This window comes from Xiphophorus maculatus, chromosome 19 (genome assembly GCF_002775205.1).
Source record: "Xiphophorus maculatus strain JP 163 A chromosome 19, X_maculatus-5.0-male, whole genome shotgun sequence".
Classification (NCBI taxonomy): domain Eukaryota; kingdom Metazoa; phylum Chordata; class Actinopteri; order Cyprinodontiformes; family Poeciliidae; genus Xiphophorus; species Xiphophorus maculatus.
The window spans coordinates 5,865,549-5,885,533 of record NC_036461.1 but is presented as its reverse complement, the minus strand read 5'-3'; the positions used below and the strand labels follow the sequence as shown (position 1 = coordinate 5,885,533).

Below are 19,985 nucleotides of genomic sequence, written 5' to 3'. Positions count from 1 at the left end.
GGGGGGGAAAGATCCCTGACCCTTATTAAATTTAAAAGGAAATCCAGTTTTTGCTTGTGTAAAACCTTGAAAGCAGCTTCTGCTTCCTGAAATCCTCTGTTGATATTTTGATTTATTGACGGTCTCCTATGGAAACATTCCTCTGCAGACATGCTTATCTGATCTTCAAATGCGCCATTTGTCACAGTCTTTGGATGAATATTTAGATCTGCTTCCTCTGAGTATGAGTTCAGTGCTGTGGGATTAAATATATATTTTGTGACAAAAGTGTTTATGGGTTGTAGCAGTGATGGCTTTTCAGATAGCAGAATATATTTTCATCTTGAACCTGCACCGTGTTTCTCTTGTTCTGACTTTTTACAGATAAAGTTCCGTCTTGGTCCAGCATGTACGCAAAAAGTCATAATTTCTAGACTGAGAACAGATAAAATGTTTTATTTATTTTACTTTTAAAACCCACAAATGAAACATCCAACATAATATACATCAAAATAAGCAAATAAACAGCAATCAGCAGATAATTTTCCAAAGGAAAAAACAAGTCAAATATAAAGGCACAAAAATTTTTTACAGCACACTGAATGCATCCAAACAGCTGGATGTGGGATAAATTTAACTGAAGTGAACAATGCCTTTATTATTCTCTAACAATGAAATGAAACTGTGTAAAAAGTTCTTTCCATAATAAAAAAAACATGTTTTCCACCACATTTTAAAGTAAAACTCACTCCAATTATCCAACATTAAAGTACTTTAAGAGGCTGTTTTTCTCAGTTAAACGGTTTGTAAAAGATGACATCGCAAATCCCAGAATTACTCACCTCTGTTTGTCGCTCTCATTTTAGGTAACTAAAGTGTTTTCAGGCACCAGTTCAGAACTTTAAAGGGGACCTATTATGCAAAATTCACATTTGCTCTTTGATTTGGATCTCAACTTCTTAAAACAGTCCAAGAGTTTAAAAAATAAAAAACTAAACAAAAAAACAACCAGCTGTGTCTGGAAAATTAGCCATTTCAAAAACATCCCAATTCTTTAGTCACAAAGGGTGCTGCACCATTACCTAGCAACCCCAGCAGAGTTCCGCTCGTCACCTAGCAACCACCTCCGGCACTTCTGATCAACTTGTTTTACTGCTGCATGCGCTGTACAATGGCTGCTGAAAAAGACATTTTTTGTTGTTGACTTACCATCATGTAACTTCTTTCTGCCTTCTTGCTGGTTGTGTGGGAGGCTCTGCTAACGCTTTTCAAAGAGGTATGGTTTTATAATTGCGCATCTGTTTGCAGCCATTTTCATATATGACTGCAAATGTTGAGCTTATTTGGAAGTGACAAGAGTACCTAAAACAGCTCAAAATAGGCAGAACTTAGCAGATTAAAATCTCATTATCTAAGAAAGATTTTATGTAAAAAATGTAACGAACATGTTCTGTGTAGGCCATTAAACTATCCTAATATGTTGAAGGAAGCATAATAGGTCACCTTTGAAGTTACAGTTCAGTTTGGAAAGGGTTCACCAGCCGGCATAGACTGGTTCCGTGTCGCAGGGTAGGCCATAGTACCGACCCTGAGGACGCTCTTTGCGTAGTAGAGGAGCGCGGGCGACTGCCAGCTCTCTGTCAGAGTCCCGGCGTCGACGTAGAACCAACAAAATGATGAGGAGCAAAGCCACTGAAGAACAGAGACAGGAAGTGATCAATCAAAGACTGCACTGATGTTTCAGCATGACTCTGATTATTCATTATGTTTTAACTTCTAGCAGCTGACTGTGCCACATAAGATCCAGTTACGTATGAAGATAAAACAAGAAAAGAAGAAATATGTTCTGATATCACCACTTCTTCCAGAAAGTTTAAATGTTTTCCTGTTTGCGCTTAACAAAACCAGAAGCAATGAGTTACAAAACAAACGGTTCCATAAGAAAAACACAAACCTAACATATACTAAAATAATTTAGAGACGTCTCAGATGTATTGAAAGTTGCACTGGGTGATATCACTAAAAAATAAGATTTCTGATTTTAATAACATTTTTTCCTCTTTCTTTTCTAAAGAGGAAATTACAAATGATAGAAAATATTTTCAAAAAGTGGCTTTCACTTCAATCATTCCTTCTGTAAATTGTAAGATGAAGTTTTAAGGAGAAGCTATGAGAATTTGTACTTAACTATAACAGAATAGTCATAGTTTTAGCATAATAAAGTTGCAATTTTACCAGAAGAACATATTAAAATCAAAATTACAAGAAAATAGTTGTTTTAATGAGAAAAAAAGTTTGTATAATTAATTTTTATTATTCATGTTGAAGTTCTCATAAAATTACAACTTTATTCTGGTAATATATTACTACGAATGTATTCTTGTAATATTATCATTTTATTATTGTATTAAACAATTGTAGCAGCTTGACCCTTATACTTTGTTGTAGAGTTGATTTGAATTCAAAGTTCAAATAGAAGCTTGTTTTACCAAGTGTAAAACATGATGGTAAAAAAAAGATGGCGGCCGCAGGCGCGCTCACATCACACCTTACTGTGGAAACCCAAGGGGTGCATTAAATAAATAATAATAATAATAATAATAATAATAATAATAATAATAATAATCTTCGAAAACAAAAAATAGATTAATTTATTTCAGTTTATTTTTCTAACTTCTGTCATTTTGTTCAAACCAACCACTCACCGCCCCCTCCGACGACCAACAGAGCGATAGTAACCGGCGCCAGTTCACAGGTGTCCCCTGCTTTCCTGAAGAACGTCTCCATGCAGTAACCCGGTGCCGTGCTGCCTTTGGGGCAGAAAGCATCGCTCGGACACTGAATGGGGTTCACGTCCGGGCTCTGAAAGAACAACCGCTCCGTCATACAACGAAGAGATTCTGCAGACGCTCCAGTTGTCTGGGAAGTGGGAACCCTGAACTGGGTTTGACGTCACACCCGACGTAACAGCTTTCTCGAGGACCTCTCCTGATTGGACGAAATTAACTTTAACCGTTCGACTTTTTTCTTTTTTAAAATATCGCTAGCTTACTTCGCTAGCATCGGACTTTCCTTTGTCTTTTTTTTTAGTTTCATGAGCTTGCTGTTATAACTCATGATATCAGAAGACTTATTAGCACTTAAATATGTAACGGTAGGAAGATTAGCCGGTCCAACATTAGCGGCGTCTCTCCCTTCCCGCCTCTCTTAACACAGAACATCCGGTTACATTTTCAAAATAAGACAATAAATCACAGTTTTAATAAAAAACATTGTGATTTTTCCAAGTTGTTTTTATGTAGGGAGGGCTAAATGCTGATAACCTTTTGGTTAATGAAATAATGTGAAACTGACATAAGAAGTTTTTAAAAATTAATAAAGATATTAAAAAACAATCAAAAAGTAATACTGGCCTTAAGACAAATAAATTGTATTGTTAAGTTCTTGTTTTCTTGTTAATCTTTTTTAAAGCAGTCACCCCAGATGATTTCTGTAAGTTTCCGAAAGAGTTCTGCTGCTGGAAGTAGCCACTCTTTAAGAAACGGCAACTTTGAATCTGCAGAAAACCCCTTCTCTAAAAAGTCGGAATTTCAACATGGTGACGCCGTAAACATTGTTTGCAATTGCTCTTACAAACTATTTTAAGCTTTACTTTCCATAAACAAACACATTTTTTTTTTCAGTTTAAAGTTGCAAGTGCAACATGTAATATTGAATTTTAGACTGACTTTTTCATATGTGTTTTGTAAGATAAATATGTTTTACTCTTGATGTGAGAAGCAGCCATATTGAAGCACATATCTTCCCAGTGGGAAATATGACTTTTGAGGGTATTCCAATTGACTTTTCCAACTGGGGAGTCCGAATTTCCCAATTCTGAGTACAACTGGACGCAGCATTTCTTCCAGTACAACCATTGTTTGTTCTGAGAGTGTGCGGCGCTCACAGGACAGTAGTGGTTCTCGGGGCAGAGGTCACAGCTCTCCTGACCCCAGAGGATCTGGTAGAAGCCACTGCTGCAGATTTGACACATCGTCTGATGGGAAGCTTTGTGCATGCCTGTTGAAACCAAACTGGATTCACAACAATTCCTCTGTTTTCTGTTGGATTTTTTAAAAACAAACTGCAGGAAAATACTAATGTGAATACCTGGTCGGCAGGGGGTGCAGTCTTTAGCAGCGGTCTGGAGAGCTTCTGTTCCTTCAGGACACATCGGGCATTGTGTGCAACCAGACGAACTGTCGACAGAAGAAAAGATGCTTAAGGTTGTTTAAAAAAAGACCCCAACTGGATTTCAAGGCTGCGATAAGTAAGATCGAAGAAGGGTCTTCACTACACTGCAAAAACAAAAAATCTATTTTTGGTCCAGTTTCTACAGAAAATGTCTTAGTACACCTGAAATCATTCAGAACTAAGTATCTTTCAGCAAGATATGGGAGCTTGTTTTAAGTCAATAACTCATCATTGATTTAAAAAAAAAAAGATTATCAGATTATTTAACTCAAAACAACATGTTCCCATGTTATAACTGAAATAATCTGCGAGTGGAACTAACGGTTTTTTAAAATCAATATTAAGGAATTATTTACTTTAAAAAAACAACTCATATCTTGCTGAAAAGTTACTTGACGGACTGTGGTTGCTAAGTAACAGGGCTGAGTGCAAGTACGGCTGCTAGGTAATGTTGCAGTGCCTGTCGAATGTGACTAAAAAATTGGGGTTGTTTTGAAATGGTTCATTTTCTAGACACCAAAAATGTTAACTTAGTGACAAAAAAAGGCTGGGTGTTTTTTTAAGTGCTAGGAGGGGTTTTAGAAGCAGTAGAAACTCAAATGGAAGAATAAAAACACTCAAAATGTGAATTATGCATAATAGGTCCCCTTTAAAGATGCATTTGTTTCCAACAAATGGAATTGTGACCAGGTCTTTGTTGTTCGGTTTCTGGGGGAAAAAAACTCAGATACTTTTTGCTAAATCTGAGAAATATTTGAAGAGATCAAAGTGTAAAGCTAATTAGAAAAGAAAGTGGGTCATGCTGTGAAAAATTTTCTTCTAAAGAAAGATTAACAAAAAAAAACAATGGAAGTGTCAAAGTTCTCCTGACTTTAAAGCTGTTTTGATCGATGAAATGATAATCCATGTGCAGAAGCCTAACAGAACCTAATTAGTTATAATGATCCAGTCTACTTTGCATGACCGTGTTTTATTCAGCAACTGAAAGCACCACTGTGCATAAATAAACAAAAATGCACAGAACAAATAAAACACACAGAGTTCCTCGGAAACGCTTTGGGAAGCTGAAAAAAAAATTCATCTGCAGAATCTCAGACAGGAAGCTTCTTTCAAAGGCTGAACTACAAACCGAGACGAGATAATACACGGCGCTTTGATTTTTATGCAGTGAATACTCAGAACCCCAGCTGTTCAGTCTGTGTGTGTGTGTGTGTGTGTGTGTGGGCGTGTGTGTGTGTGTGTGTGGGCGTGTGTGTGTGTGTGTGTGGGCGTGTGTGTGTGTGTGTGTGGGCGTGTGGGGGCAAATACAGCCATGGGATGGAAGCATGTGATGTTCAATTTAGAGGTTGAATAACTGATTATTTCTTCCCCTTTTTGCACAAAAACAAACATTTGACCATTTTGGGTCCTGGTTACGGAACAAAACAAACAAAAATATAAATAAGAACAAGTTACTTGCAGAAGCTTCCCTGGGGACATGGTGTGCAGGAAGTAGAGCCGAGCTTTGATGCAAACAAACCTGAAAGCAGAAGGTGGAAAATAACATGTCTGAGTCACGGTTTCTATCTGATTTTAGATTGCAGTATTGTAAACATGTTTTCCACATATTTGAGCTGGGTTTCGAAGTGAATCTGTGTGTCTTTCGTCTTCATATTGATTTTCTGTCACTGATTTATAACACAGGAATGACTTTTAGATAAAAAAGTAAAACACATACCTGGGGAACAGCTTGTGCAGCTTTCTGCAGCCGTGTTGTTGTTGAAGGACCCAGCAGGGCAGGGGTGGCACAATGGGCTCCCGGTGAAACTGGAAGGAAGGAGAAAAACAAGCTAAAGGATAAAAAATAAAACTTTAGGGGTTAGTTTTAGCAATATGAAGTTTTACTTTGTGTAGGAGCCCCGACTGCAAGCCAGACACTGCTGCTGTCCTGCCAGTGGCTGATAGAAACCTGTCTTGCATGGAAGACAGGCTCCAGGAAATATACAGAGCCCAGGATCAGGGCAGCACGTACACAGCAGCGTGTCTGAGGAGGCAGAGAAAAGACTCTTCATTTAGGGAGAAATCTACGACAGCATAACAGGGCTGTTGAAGATAGGAAGAGAAGAGGAGTAAATTTAATGCCAAAATATTTCTGAGTTTGAAAAGTTAAAATTTGCCAGAAAAACAAAAAAAAATTTAGATTAATCTCAGAAAATTTTAAGAAAAATACTTCGACATTTTTCTGTTTGAAAAGTTGAAACTTTGCAAGGAAAAACTTTGTTCAAAAGTCAAAATTTGACTTTCAGAAATTTTTAATTTCAGATTTTTCTAGAAAATTTACTACAAATTTGAAAAATCTAAAATTTTCTAAAAATATTTTAGAAATTGTAGACAATTTCTGAGATTAATCTACAAATTTCCGAGTCTTTTTCTAGAAAATTTTTGAGATGAATCTCACATTAATATTTTTGTTTTTCTAGCAAATGTCCAACTTTTCTAATTGAGAAATTTCCATGATTTTCTAGGAAATTCCTGAGAATTTTTTGGCAGAAATTTACTATGTTTTTTTTTTTTTGTACAAAATGGCCGTCATAGAGAACTGAGACAGAAAACATGTTACAAATGTAGAAGGTGGCAGTGGACGATATGGATTTATATATTTTGTGATATTACTGTGACAATAACAAGGATTATGATGACAAAAAAATATTTTCACGTTTTTGTACTTTCATTTGGATTTCAGCTCCTTCTAAAATTACCACAAGCGCTTCAGAAAGCCACTGCTTTGGAGTAATGAGTTAATGTTTTTTTAATGTCTGGAAAGTGAGCCGTTTCAAAAACCTCACGATTGTTATGTCACAATTTGTGGGTGCTTAATCGTTACTTAGCAACCATAGCTGAGCCCAGAGCCGTTACCTAGCAACCCAAGTGGAGCTCCATTTTGTTTGGTCAGCTGGTTTTATTGCTGAATGTGCTTCACAACAACTTCTGGAAAGAACAAGTGTTTTGTTGTTGACTTGCTGTTCAGAAAAAAATGTTTGTATAATGTTCAGAGACAGTTGTGTTTCCGTTTTCAGCCACGGGGGGCGTGGCCCCTTAAATAGCTCAAAATAGGCAGAACTGAGCAGACTAAAATCTGATTATCAAAGACTTATTTTGGTGTAAAACGTGTAATGAACATGTTTTCTATCGCCCATAGACCCATCATAACCTGTTCGAGGAAGCCTTTTAGGTCATTTTCAACATAAATAACAGAAATTTTGCATGAAAACAATAAGAAATGTTTCTCGATAAATGTTAAACGATATAATAATTGCCCACTGTTAGTCTGAAAAAAGTAGCCGACTGATGTAAATTCAGAACCACTGACTCACTGTTGTCGTACTGTGACCCTGGCGCACAGGCCTCACAAGTAGAAGCGTTGAAACTGAAGCAGCCTGGGGTGGTGCTGCTGAAAATCACGGGTGTTGGAGTCACAACGGTGGCATTCTGCACCACCGTGGTGTTCATCACAGCAGGGGCAAGCGTGGTCTGGCTCTGCACCAAGCCTGAGGGAGAAGAACCCGGTCATCCATCGGCAAACAGCTGTCTGACAAGACCAGTACATGAATACCCAACCTATAAAACCCACAGGAATGATGTGTACTGGTCTGCATCATTCAGCCTGGTCTTCAATAAACGACCAAAAATCTACTCAGTTAAACTTAGTTTTCAATATGTTATCGCTAATATTTCTATAAACTTTTTGTTGTTGCTGTACTTGATGTTGCAGTCAGACACGTTTCACTATTGTTGAGATTTACCTGGTTTAGCTACGCGTAGCGCCACAAGATATGATGCTTCACCTGCCTTGTCATTTACTGTTCTAAGATTATAAACTACTTTCTGGTGAGCTAAATATTTAGCTTCAAATTAAATATTTAGCTAGCTAATTAAATATATACAGCTAGCTAAATACAAATTTAGCTTCTTAAACTTACTATGTAAATATTTAGTTTAAAGCTAAATATCTAGCTTGCACACTAAATATTTGTTTTAGTCAAAATAAATATTTTGCTTATAAAGATTTTCGATTGAAGCTACATATTTAGCTTCCTGACTAAATATGTAGCTTCCAAACTTAATATTTATTTCTACATACATTTTTAGTTCGAAGCTAACTATTTAGTTTACCAACTAACTATTTAGCTTGATAAATACATGTTTAGCTTCAAAGTAAATATATAGCTAGCTATATAATTATTTTGTCTTAAGCTAAATAGTTAGCTTTCTAATAACATATTTGTTTTAAGCTAATCATATACCTTGCTAACTAACTCACAGTTAGCAAATTGTTGCTAACTGTAACCTTTATAAAAAGATATAAAGAAAGTATGACTTTGAAAAATAAATCACCATTTTTTTTGCTCTTATGACAGGCTAAATAACAAAACATATTCCTGTTTATTTTTCACTGTATAACTTTACAAATGACACAACCATAGTGTAGCATCTTCCGACCCAAACCATGAAAATCCCATATTTAAACAATAATCATAAACCAGACTCTCTTTACTCACCATAGCTGTACTAAAAATCTAGTAATTTTGTGTCTATTTAGCTTGGTGAAGTTGATTGCGGTTAGTTTTTCTTTTTTCATTTTTGTTCCTCATCTCATGTCCCCCTGAAGAGTTCAGGCGCCCCCAGGAGATCCACGCCCCACACTTTGAAAAGCCCTGACTTAGACTAAAGATGACTGGAGCTCAATGATAAATGGCCAGATCTGACTTTACCACCTGGATAAATGTTTGCGGTGAATAACTTCCGTAGGAAATCCATCTTGCGTGCTAAAGTGGAGGCAGCAGGTAGAAACGCAAACAGAGCCCATATTGTGGCGCTAATCACAGAAGGTATGTGCTTAAGTGATTTCTTGAATAGGAGCCACCGTCCTCATAAAATTCAATTATTCAGCAGCGGGGAGTCATGTGATGGTCAGAAACCTCCAAAAATATTCAAGCAATTGTAAAAGCGACTAAAAGATAAGAGCGTTTAGGGGTATAAAGTTATTCTACTGTGAGTAAAACTAAAGAAAAGGCTCTAACTATGCCGTTAGATGTATAATATTGTGATTAAAACCTAAAAAGAGTCAGATAAAATAGTTTCAAGCAAGTTATTAAAAGAATATCTGAAGAAATATTCGCAACAAAATCAGAGTTTTGTAGAATCTGGGTTAAATTACTTTGTCTCCGAATCTAGAGTTTCATTTATTTTTCTTTGAAAAATAATCCGCTGCTTTTTCCCCTGTTTTGCTGAAACTCACCGATGAAACAAGCGGCGGTGAGGGCAGACAGGAGCCGCAGACGGTCCATCCTCTTGCGGGTCAGCCCGAACCTCCAGCCTGGGTCCGTCTGCAGCATCTCATCCCGGAGCGGCTCTGAAAACACCAGAACCTTATTCAGCCAAGAATCAGCTCTCTCATCGCTGTCATATGACAAAATGCGCGTCATGTGATTTTACTTTGGAGGTTAAAACCGAGAGAAAACGGGCAGGAGCCGGAGCTGCTGCAGTTACAGGCAGCGGCCAGCAGGGGCGCCGCGGCCCCAAAAGACACTCAGCAATTCTTCAATTACTTATGTTTCACATTTTTTATTCACGTCAGTAATTTCTTACGTTAAATATTACTGTTTCAAATAATTATTTATTGTATTAAATATTTTTTCATTTAGACCATCCATTTATTATATGACATATTTTTTATTAGTATCCGCCAATAAATTATTATATGCCAAAACTTTGTCATATAATACATTGTCTATGCAACATTTTTAAATAATCATGTATGTAGTTTATTTAGATCAGACATCAAAATCTTTAATGTTATATTATTTTCCACAACAGTAATTTATTATGTAACATACTTGTTATTTACATAAATTATTTCCAATGTTATATATTTTATGTATGGATCCATAATTTTTCATCCAACCCTGTTCAGATCAAATCAGACATTCATGTTATATATTTTATGTTTATCTCTTTTTTTTGTTTTTACATTTTTCTGTTTATTTCATGTAGTGCAAAAAAAATTTTTATTCATTTCAATCATTTATGATGTATATTTTTTTATTTACACAAATCTTTTTACTCAAGTGTTTACATATTTTTCTTGACATCATTATGTAACATACAGAATGAACCACAGCAAATACATGATATCCTAAAATGAGCAAAAAACATATTTTGGTATTTCATCTTGTGACCTTCGCTCAGTTCCTTATTTCACAGTTCCTCATTCTCTGGAAGTGATTAATTTATTTTACTGTTATTTGTTTCATGTTTTATTATTAATATTTGCTTGTTTTAACTGTCTGTTCTCTTGACTTGATCATTTAATTGATTGTGTTTCAAGTAGTTTAACGTTTCTCTGTTTAAACCCTGACTGTATGGAAAGCCGTTATAGATAAAGCTTATTGTCTTTGTATGGCAACATATATGTTAACATAATTCCGATTTGTTTCTCTAAGCTGGTGGGAAAACAGTGAGCAGTCAGGATGATCCTGTTCTTTCTGAGTAACGTTAGTGGACGATGTGATCTGGAAAAATCCCATGAGTCAGAGGTTGAAGGTTCACGTCCTGTTTTCACCTTTTCTTGCTTCTTGAAGCTGTTGGAGGAACTGAAACAAAAACATGGTCTTAAAACAAAAATGGTGCAACGACTTGTGATTCTGTGAACAAACCTCAGGCACACTGGGACGTTTTTAATCAGATTTAATGGATTGAAAGTGAGTCAGAATGGTTTAAAAATGATGGTAAGATGAAACATGAATCATATCAGGGAGCATCGTTCACATGTTTATACGTGTTTTTCTCCAAAGAGGTTGAATCACTCAGCGTCCTGAACGTAGTGGGCTAAGCTCTGCTCCAGTTCCTCCCATGTTGTCTCCCTTGACTCTCTCTGGGGGAAGGAAGGAGAGGAGAACAACTGATGTCGAAGCAGGAAGACTGATGGATCCCTGCAGGAAACTCACCTGAATGGACGCTCTGCTGGCGAACCTTTGTCTGAGTTTGGCCCGGCTCCTCTCAGTTTCCTTCACTTTGTGTAACTCCTGTTTCTTATCCTCCAGCTTCTTCTTCAGGGCCACAATGGTGCTGTCCTCAGCCACCACCTGTTTCAGGAGCTCCTGCTGGACACGCCGTTCCTCTTTCCTGCAAGGTGCCAAAACGGTTGTATTGCACTTAAATGTGTTACATTTCACCTGAGGGACTACAGGTGAAAACTAGCCTTTATGGCTAACTTTGGCATATAATGCATTGTCAGTTTAGAAATAAATGAACAGCAAAAGCCCCATAAGTGCAAGTTGTAATGTATCACATTTATGTTCAGATTCAGGCTGCAACTAATGATTACTTTAATTATCGATTAATCAGTTATTCTGACGATTAATTTTCATATTATGTTACTTGTATTGTCCCTTTATAAATACATAAACAACAAAAGACCCATAAGTGAAAATTGTAATGAAACATGAATAATTTAATGTGCATTTATGTTCAGATTCAGGCTGCAACTAATAATTATTTTAATTATTACGATTAATCAATTTTTTTAAAAAACAGTCGCATTCTGTTGATTTTTATTTATATTCCTAATATTTTTTTTTACATAATATTAGCAACAAATTAAAAGATGCAAATAAAAATGAATAAGAAAATAAGTATTGTATTCCCTAACATGTAATTACATAGGATTCCTTTGGTGAACAGTTGATTATTTGTAGCAAAGGATGCATCTACAGTTAAAAATACTTCTTAAACTCAGACCTTTTTGCTTGACTCAATACCAGTACTGCATAGAGCTGATCTGCTGACTATTTTTGGATTAACCAATTAATAAACCAATTAATTAACCAATTAATAAATGGATAGCAAAAAATGCTTAATCTTAGATTTTTAAACCTATCTTGAATTGGGTGAAACTAAAATTATACCATTTGAGGAGTTCTTGGTAGAACATATTTACAGACAAGTAAATTTTCCTCTTAAATGCAGAATGTATTCATATTTTGTACTTCTCTCTATATGTTGTTCTTTTAGTATATTGCTTTATTTTGCATCTGTATACTCCAGTTGACAATTAATCTATTACTAAATAAACTGATTTAGTAAATGATTCTAATAATCAATTAATCACGATTAATTTGATGAATCATGTCAGCCAACCTGTCGGCTGCTTCCTTCGTCAGCAGCTGGCTGTAGAGGTTAATGTTGTCCAGCGTCTCCAGGATCTGCTGCTGCTTCTTCAGCTTCTCCTGCAGGATGTTGCTGCGTCGCTCCTCCTCCTCTTTCTGCTGGTTCTGCCTCAGCAGCGCCAGCCTCTCCTTCAGCTCGGCCAGCGACATCTCACCCAGCAGCTCATAGCCTGCAGTCTGGCACAGACAGACGGCTCAGCGGTCCCACGGGGATCCACCACGCCGGCTTTGAAATCCACTTACCTCCGTGTCGTTGAAGTTGTTCGGTTTGACGATATGCAGCGACTTGATGGCGCGAATTTCGTGGACGATTTGAAACCTTTTTCTGAGCTCCTCCTCTTGTTCCTCGAGGGCTTGGCGAAGCAGCTCCTGATTTTCCTCTGATACTTCTTTCACTGTGAAATGTGCGTTAAGATCACCAGAGTTAGTTAGTGACGAATCGCAAACTTGCTCTCTTTATGTCATCAAAGGACAAGGCGTACCGATTTTCTGCTTTATTTTCTTGCTCCTTTCTTGAGCTACTTTTAAGTTAATCCTGTCCTCCATCACTTGTTGCACTATGTGTCTTACTTCCTTTTCTTCCTTCAGCCGCTTTTTTGCATATCTTTGCATGATGCGAGCAGTCTGGGGGGCAAGAAGATATTTTAAAACTTATTTACAAAACCATCTGTGACAAAGAGTTATAAACAATTGACTGCTTTGTGTAATTGATCCCCAGCGTGTCTTCGTGCTTTAAGGTGCCGTGTAATCTTCTGTAAAAACTGGGGCTGAAATGATTAATCAGATTAATCAATTATTGAAATAATTGCCAACTAATTTAGTAATCAATTAATCATTAACTGAAGTATACGGTCTTAAAAATAAAGCAATATTCTGAAAGACACACAATCAGAGGAGTGATTAAGTCAAAACGGTACAAAATACATATATATTTTGAATTCAAGATAAAAATCTTTTGTCTTAAAATACGTTCTCCTCAGAAATCTTTAAGTGATGTAGTTTAACTTCACCTGGTTCAAATTCATTAAAGGAATTATGTATGATTGTATATAATTTAATGTGTTTCTAATATTGCATAAAAAAGGCTTAAGTAATTAAATGAAAAATCTGTATAAAGTGGCAATTTTCTGTCTGATTAATTGATTAATCGTCAAAATAATTGACAGAATATTCAATTACTAAAGTAATCATTAGTTGCAGCCCTAATAAAGACATTTTCTCAACTCCATGAAAGGATCATTACGCACCTCTTCTTTCTTGCGCTGAACAGCTTCATGTTTTTGCTCAGCAATCCGTAGGCGATTCAGAGCTATCTCCTGTTCGGTGATCTGAGTCTCCAGACGGGTCCTTTCTTCTTTCTGCCTCTTCTCCTGGCGCTCCCGCTCCTCCAGCTCCTTTTGCCGCTGCAGGAAAGGCGACAGGTCTGTCGATCCCTGCACCAGTTCCTCTATTCTGTTAAAACAGTCGTTTCCTTCGAATCAGGTGAGCGAAGCAACATCATTTATATCTGATTATGAAGAGTCAGAAAGGCTGATTAACCAAACTAAACCAGCTAAAACAAACAGCTACTGGGTAAATTGCAGAATTATTTAAAGTTACTCCACAAGTTGACTCATGCTGTATGTTTTGTTTTATGTTAGTTCTGCAACTAATGAGTATTTTAATTATTGATTAATCTATTATTCTGACGATTAATCAGATATTTTATACAATGAAATACATTACAATATGCAAATCAACAATAATTAACTTCATTTTTAAATAAGAAAATAAACATTTTATTATCCAAAATTTAAAAAATACAACATTCCTTTAGTGAACGCTTGATCGGTTGTAGCCTCAAAACATCAACATGTGAAAAGCTCTGCGCTTCCTGCTTCAGTACAGTGCAGGGCTGATTTGTTTATTATTTTTTGACTAACTGATTAATAATTGGATAGCAAAAGATGCTTAACAAAAGACATTTTAATAGAGTTTGAACCAGGTGAAGCTAAAACTGCCACTAGAGGAGCTCTGGGTAAACCAAAATATTTACAGACAAAGTTTTTCTTATATCCTAAATGCAGAATGTTTATATTTTTAAAACTTTGAGGTGATTACTTCTTTGAGAATGTTGTTCTTTCAGCAAATCCGTATACTCCAGTTAACAATTAATCAATTCTTAAATTAGTTGACAATTACTTCAACAAACGATTAATCACGATTAATCGATTCATCCCTATTTTACTCTTCCCTCATGTATTGTTTTATGAAGCTACATTCAACTTTAAAGAGGCCCAGAATATATTTATAACTAGGTACAGATATTTTTAGTTTTTCAGGTGAATTTCTCAGAACACAATTGAAATTCACGAAAGTACTTTAAATCATTGTGTTTCAAAACATTTTTCCTCACATTTGTGAACAAGTTGGAAATGCTTTTGTACATCATGCAACAGATTATGTACAAATCCTTAATCTGCAGCTGCTTGTTGATGAATATTTTACACAACAAAACAAGGACTTACATGTTCATTGACACAGACATTTAGTTTTGAGAGATGCACAAAGGATTTTGAGGAAAGTAATCCATAGTGTTTTGTTTTGAGAAATGAATTATTTGTTTTGCAAATGTCAAAAATGATTAGAGAAATGCGCACAAAGCGACTGGGAAAAATTGTAATACAAGCTAACTGAATCTATCTATGTCATTAATACATTTTTTGGATGTTTTTCATTACCTGTGCAGCTCCTCCTTCACCAGACGGTCATGCAAAGCCTCTCTTCTCCAAATAGCTGCATTATTAAGCTTGACTGGGTGGCTCACCACCTGGAATAATCAGAGAAATATCCTTGTGGACGGCTTACACACCGATGATGGAGTGCAGCAGGTGTAACAGGTAATTTAATTACTACCTTAAAACTGCAAGAAATTCTTCTTGCTTGAAAAGACTCAGACTTCATTTTGGCGTTGCCTTCTGCCTTAATCTGGGAAATCACACTCTGCAAAAGAAAACAAAGCAGACATTAATTATTCTGCTTTACGATGTACAATGTTAGCAATTTCATCAATTAATCACATTTTGAAGATTTAATTTGTGGAAAATCTAGGTTTTTTGTTTGGCAAGCATATTTTACAACGTCCATTTATCTGGACTTTGAATATTAGGGCTACTTTTTCTTTTGATTACAAGAATAAAGTCACAATAAAGGAGAATGGAATAGTAATTTTTTTGAGAAGTCCAACACAAAAAGTAAAAGATTACAATGGGTAATGTGGAGCATTTCAGTGAACTTTGCTGTGAATTTTACAGATAACAAAATTATTAATCTTTTAGCACACCGGCATCAAATTAGCATGAGTTTGAAATGATTGATCTGGTCATGTCAGATCTTAATAACTCTAGGAGCTTTTTCTCATAAAATGACTTTTTTCTCTTAATTTTAAGCTAATAGTATGACTATATTCTCGCAATTAATCAAAAATGAATCAGGCTAATACTCTGGCGTACAACTCAGAATGAGTTCTATTTTAAAACCACTTTTTGAAAATATTTTCTGTCATTAGTCATTTCTATGCTCAGAAAAGAAAGCAATATAAATAAATAAGAAAAAATGTAATAAATAAGTAAATAAATAAAATAGCAAATAAACAAATAAAAAATAAAGTAAAATAAGGTGACTGTACCTCCGTTTCTTCTGATTTCTCCGGATCCCTACATGTGAAGTGGATCGCATGCAGAAGTTCCTGGGGTTGGAAAGATGCAGATGTGGAAGTGAGACTGAAGTCTGTAAAATAATCTCTACATCTGCTGCAGATGTTTACTAGCTGGACTGTTTCTCTCTGGGTCGTGATGCTGCTACTCTGTAAAACGTATCTCAGTCTAAATAAGCAATAATCATAACAAAATGTAAAAAAAAAAAAATAATTTTACTTACATTTTCATACTATCAACAATAATTTTGAAGAATTTGAATGAATGTGAGTTTTTACAACATTTAATTTCCCTTTGGGTTCAATAAAACACTTTTTAAATTTTAATTTATTTGCCATATTTTGTCATCAGATCTCAAGATGACAAACGGACGTTGTACCTCAGCCTTTTTTTGGTTCTTCTCTTTACACTCCTGTATTTTCTGCAGTTCTCTTGGAGTCATGTAAGTACTGCTTGGTACCTACAGAAGCAAAGCAGAACTTTTAATGCACTGGGAGATATTTGCCTAAAATGTGCAAATAACTTAAACATATACTCTCTAAATCAAACTTTTTTTTCTCATGGACCAAAAGTGTCAAGTCAAAAAGGCTTGACGGCTAAAAAAAAAAAAAAATAATAACCTAAATATTATGACCTATTCAACAATAAACTAAGAATGTAACAAATGACATTGTTGAAAAGTTGTTGAATGTTGGTTTTTAAAAACACAAACATTATGATGGGCTTTAATGGGTTTTATAACATTTTATAATGCTTTTAAATTTAAAATGGGATGCATTGTTTATGAAATTATTACAGTTCACAGTTAAAAAAAAATAACATTATTTTTTTACACATGCATCATTATTTGTTGCCTACCTGGATGTTTATTCTGCCTATATCAACATTTAAGACATTTTTTTCCTATTTGGTATCAGAATGCAAACCAGAGCAGTTAAACTGAGCTGCTGAAGGAAATGTTTGAATATTGTTAGAATAAATGTGATCCTGACTGGTGTGAACTTGTCTGGCAGAGGGCTCAGCTCCTCTTTGGGTGGGGTTGGCAGTTTATTTTTGGAGAGGATGAAATCCTGACACTGGGTGGGTTTAGTTCGAGCTCTCCTTTCTTTTTTTGAAAGCTGATCCATGAGATGATTGATCTCAGGGCGCCACCTGCAGGACACACAGACACGTTGCTTTGACTTTGAAGTAAATTGATCTAAATTCTCGTCAGTAAACGATGGAAGAGAATTAGGGCCACCAAATCAAAATTTTTCTCAAACTTTTGATTTTTTCTCTCTCAGAGTTCTGACTTAAAAATATGAATTTTAATTTTGTATCAATTTCTATCAAAATCCAAAAAATATAAACATTCTAAAATGTATGTATTTTTGTACGTGAAAATAATCCCATAACTGTTTCTGCCTTGTTATAGGAAAGCCTTTTCAAATTATTTGGTAGATTTCAATTTTAAGACTAGATTTGCCTGATAGCAGAAACAATTTAAGCAATTCTGATTCTGAGGGAAAAATGTAGAAATTCTGAGAAAGAGTAAAAATTCTAAAAAGTCTTAATTCCTGGAAAAAGTCAAAATTCTGAAAAAGTCGAAATTTTTAGAAAAAGGCAGAATTCTGAGAAAAAGTTAAAATTATGAAAAAAATCAAAATTTTGAAAAATATCAGATTTCTGCAAAAAAAAAAGTCAGAATTTTGAGAAGTCCAAATTCTGAGGAAAAGTCGGAATTTTGAAAAAAAAAATTTTTTTGAGGAAAAACATAAAAATTTTGAGAAAAAGTCAGAATTCTGCAAAAAAGTCACAATCCTGAGAAAAAGTAAAAATTCTAAAAAAACAAAAATAAAAAAAAGAAAAGACAAAATTTTGAGAAAAAGTCGAAATTCTAAACAATGTCAGAATTCTGAGATTATAGTCAGAATTCTCAGCTTAAAATCAGAATCTGGAGAATATTGTTTGACCCTCACACTCTTCCGTAGTTCTCAGGTTCTATTACCTGAGCAGATTGGCGATTAAGTGCTTCTCCACAAATTCAGGATCATAGAATGTGTTCCACTCTGCTTGTACCCAGGTGGTGATGCTTGAGAAGAAAAAGTCTAGAAACTAAACGCACAGAGAGAAGCATAGCTGATCTGCTGATCACTCTAATATTTTTGTTTTCTGGTTCAGACACTTACGAAGTGCATCTTCCAGTGGCCCAGAGATTTAATTATGGTGCTAAAATGTTCAAGTCCAAGTTCATCAAGAGAAAACATGCAGAGGTAGCAGATAACTGAAAGCACATAACAAACATGTCAGAGGTCCTTTTATTATTATTATTATTATTATTATTATTATTATTATTATTATTATTATTATTATTATTATTATTATTATTATTATTATCATTGCAGTCAATGATACCAGTGACTCCCCCAGAAAATCTTTATGGGGTGGCCAGAGCAGGCCAGTGAAAATTTAATTTTTAATTTTAGACATTTCTTCATTTATTTGGTTCTTTCTTTATTGAAGAAATAATTACTTTTAATATGGCCAGTGGGGTGGCCAACATTTTTGAAGCGAGGGCCGTGGCCCCCGGTCCCCCATTGGGGTCGCCACTGGATGATATTAAAGTTTACTTACTGATGAACTGGTTGCGGTCACTTTTGCACAACCACTTTCTATGCTGACCATAGAACGTATTGATAACAATATCAAGCAGCTTTTCATACTCAACACATCCAGAAACAACTTTCAGGATGAATTTACTCTCCAGAGGATCAAAGCTCTGCAACAGATAACAGACAGAAAAAAAGAAGAAAATTTCCAACAAAAAAAGCTGAAATTTTCTAGAAAAAACGTGGAAATTTCCAAGTTTGGAAAGTAAAACATTTGTTAGGATAAAAAACAGAAACATTTAGATTAATCTAATAAATTTTCAAGAACAAACAGTGAAATTTCTGAGTTTGAAAAGTCAAAAATAAAAAAATAAAAAATAAAATCCGAAATTTTCTACAAAAAATCTGGACAAAAGCTTAAAATGTTCGACTTTTGAGACTCAGAAAATTTCCAAAATGCAAAAAATTCTGCCTTTCAAATAAAAAAAAAAAAATTCCAATATTTTTTCTCGAAGATTTCTGAGATTAATCTCAAAATTTCTGAGTTTTTTTTTTACAGAAATGTGCTACTCCTTTCTATCTACAATGGCTCTAATATGCAGTCGTAGTAATAATCTCCAGCATTAGTGTGAGTTTAAACTTTATGTACCCCCTGTAGATCCGTGGAAATATCCTCTACGAACTCGTCCACACATCGGGGGTCCGATGAAAACTTATCGAGCAGCATGCATGCTACTTTCACTAGAGACCCGAACCCGGATGACATTTTTAAATCATCCGATAAGTCTGTTGCTAGTTGGTTCACCGGAAGACCGTCAACATTTCTTCCAACTGCCTGTTTTTCAGTAGACATTGCTTCAAGAACAGCTTTTCGCCACCACAAGAAAAATTCAAGGTTTGGATAGAAAGCGTCTCCAGCCGTTGCCTAGCAACTGACGTACACAGCGCTGTCTCTGAATATGGCGGCGCTGTGACACCCAGCAGAGACCCGCCTGCTCTGTCTGATACGGAGATGTGTATTTTTTTTTATAGTATAGATGTTTGTCTCAGTCTTTAAAAGTCACTCGCAGTTTTACAACACGCTGATTATCATCGCGGCATCCTGATCCTTTGTTGGCCGCCATAACAGTTAAAACGAGCTGACGTCAGTGCGAGTTGGGTGCTGCCTTCACGTGCTGCTGGAAATTCAAATTGATTTTCTACAACACGGAAATTACATTTTGTTTTAGCTCATTTTTATCAAAGATTGTTCAAAGAGTTGTTGTAGATGTTAGTGGCTTCGG

General features: G+C 35.5%; 2 protein-coding genes across 3 annotated transcripts; both read right to left on the bottom strand.

Annotated features, from left to right (window-relative positions):
* Positions 1–419: 419 nt before the first annotated feature.
* On the bottom strand, positions 420–9,724 carry LOC111612135 (sushi, von Willebrand factor type A, EGF and pentraxin domain-containing protein 1-like). The gene is made up of 9 exons (XM_023352161.1): positions 9,491–9,724; positions 7,566–7,739; positions 6,097–6,235; positions 5,930–6,018; positions 5,668–5,731; positions 4,129–4,217; positions 3,926–4,038; positions 2,685–2,841; positions 420–1,671 (listed from the first exon to the last, which is right to left on the bottom strand). Exons 1-9 carry the CDS (start codon positions 9,675–9,677, stop codon positions 1,514–1,516), a joined length of 1,170 nt encoding a protein of 389 aa, XP_023207929.1. The 5' UTR covers positions 9,678–9,724; the 3' UTR covers positions 420–1,513.
* A 617-nt stretch (positions 9,725–10,341) lies between these two features.
* Positions 10,342–19,581, bottom strand: cfap99 (cilia and flagella associated protein 99). Of its 2 annotated transcripts, XM_023352473.1 has the most exons (15): positions 19,352–19,581; positions 18,728–18,872; positions 18,283–18,377; positions 18,102–18,208; positions 17,107–17,266; positions 16,494–16,574; positions 16,087–16,146; positions 15,315–15,401; positions 15,140–15,228; positions 13,667–13,871; positions 12,902–13,043; positions 12,663–12,814; positions 12,391–12,596; positions 11,199–11,376; positions 10,342–11,125 (listed from the first exon to the last, which is right to left on the bottom strand). In XM_023352473.1, exons 1-15 carry the CDS (start codon positions 19,553–19,555, stop codon positions 11,054–11,056), a joined length of 1,983 nt encoding a protein of 660 aa, XP_023208241.1. In that variant the 5' UTR covers positions 19,556–19,581; the 3' UTR covers positions 10,342–11,053. The 2 variants fall into 2 exon arrangements, with proteins under 2 accessions (XP_023208241.1, XP_023208240.1); XM_023352472.1 differs by having other exon boundaries at positions 10,342–11,376.
* Positions 19,582–19,985: the final 404 nt, after the last annotated feature.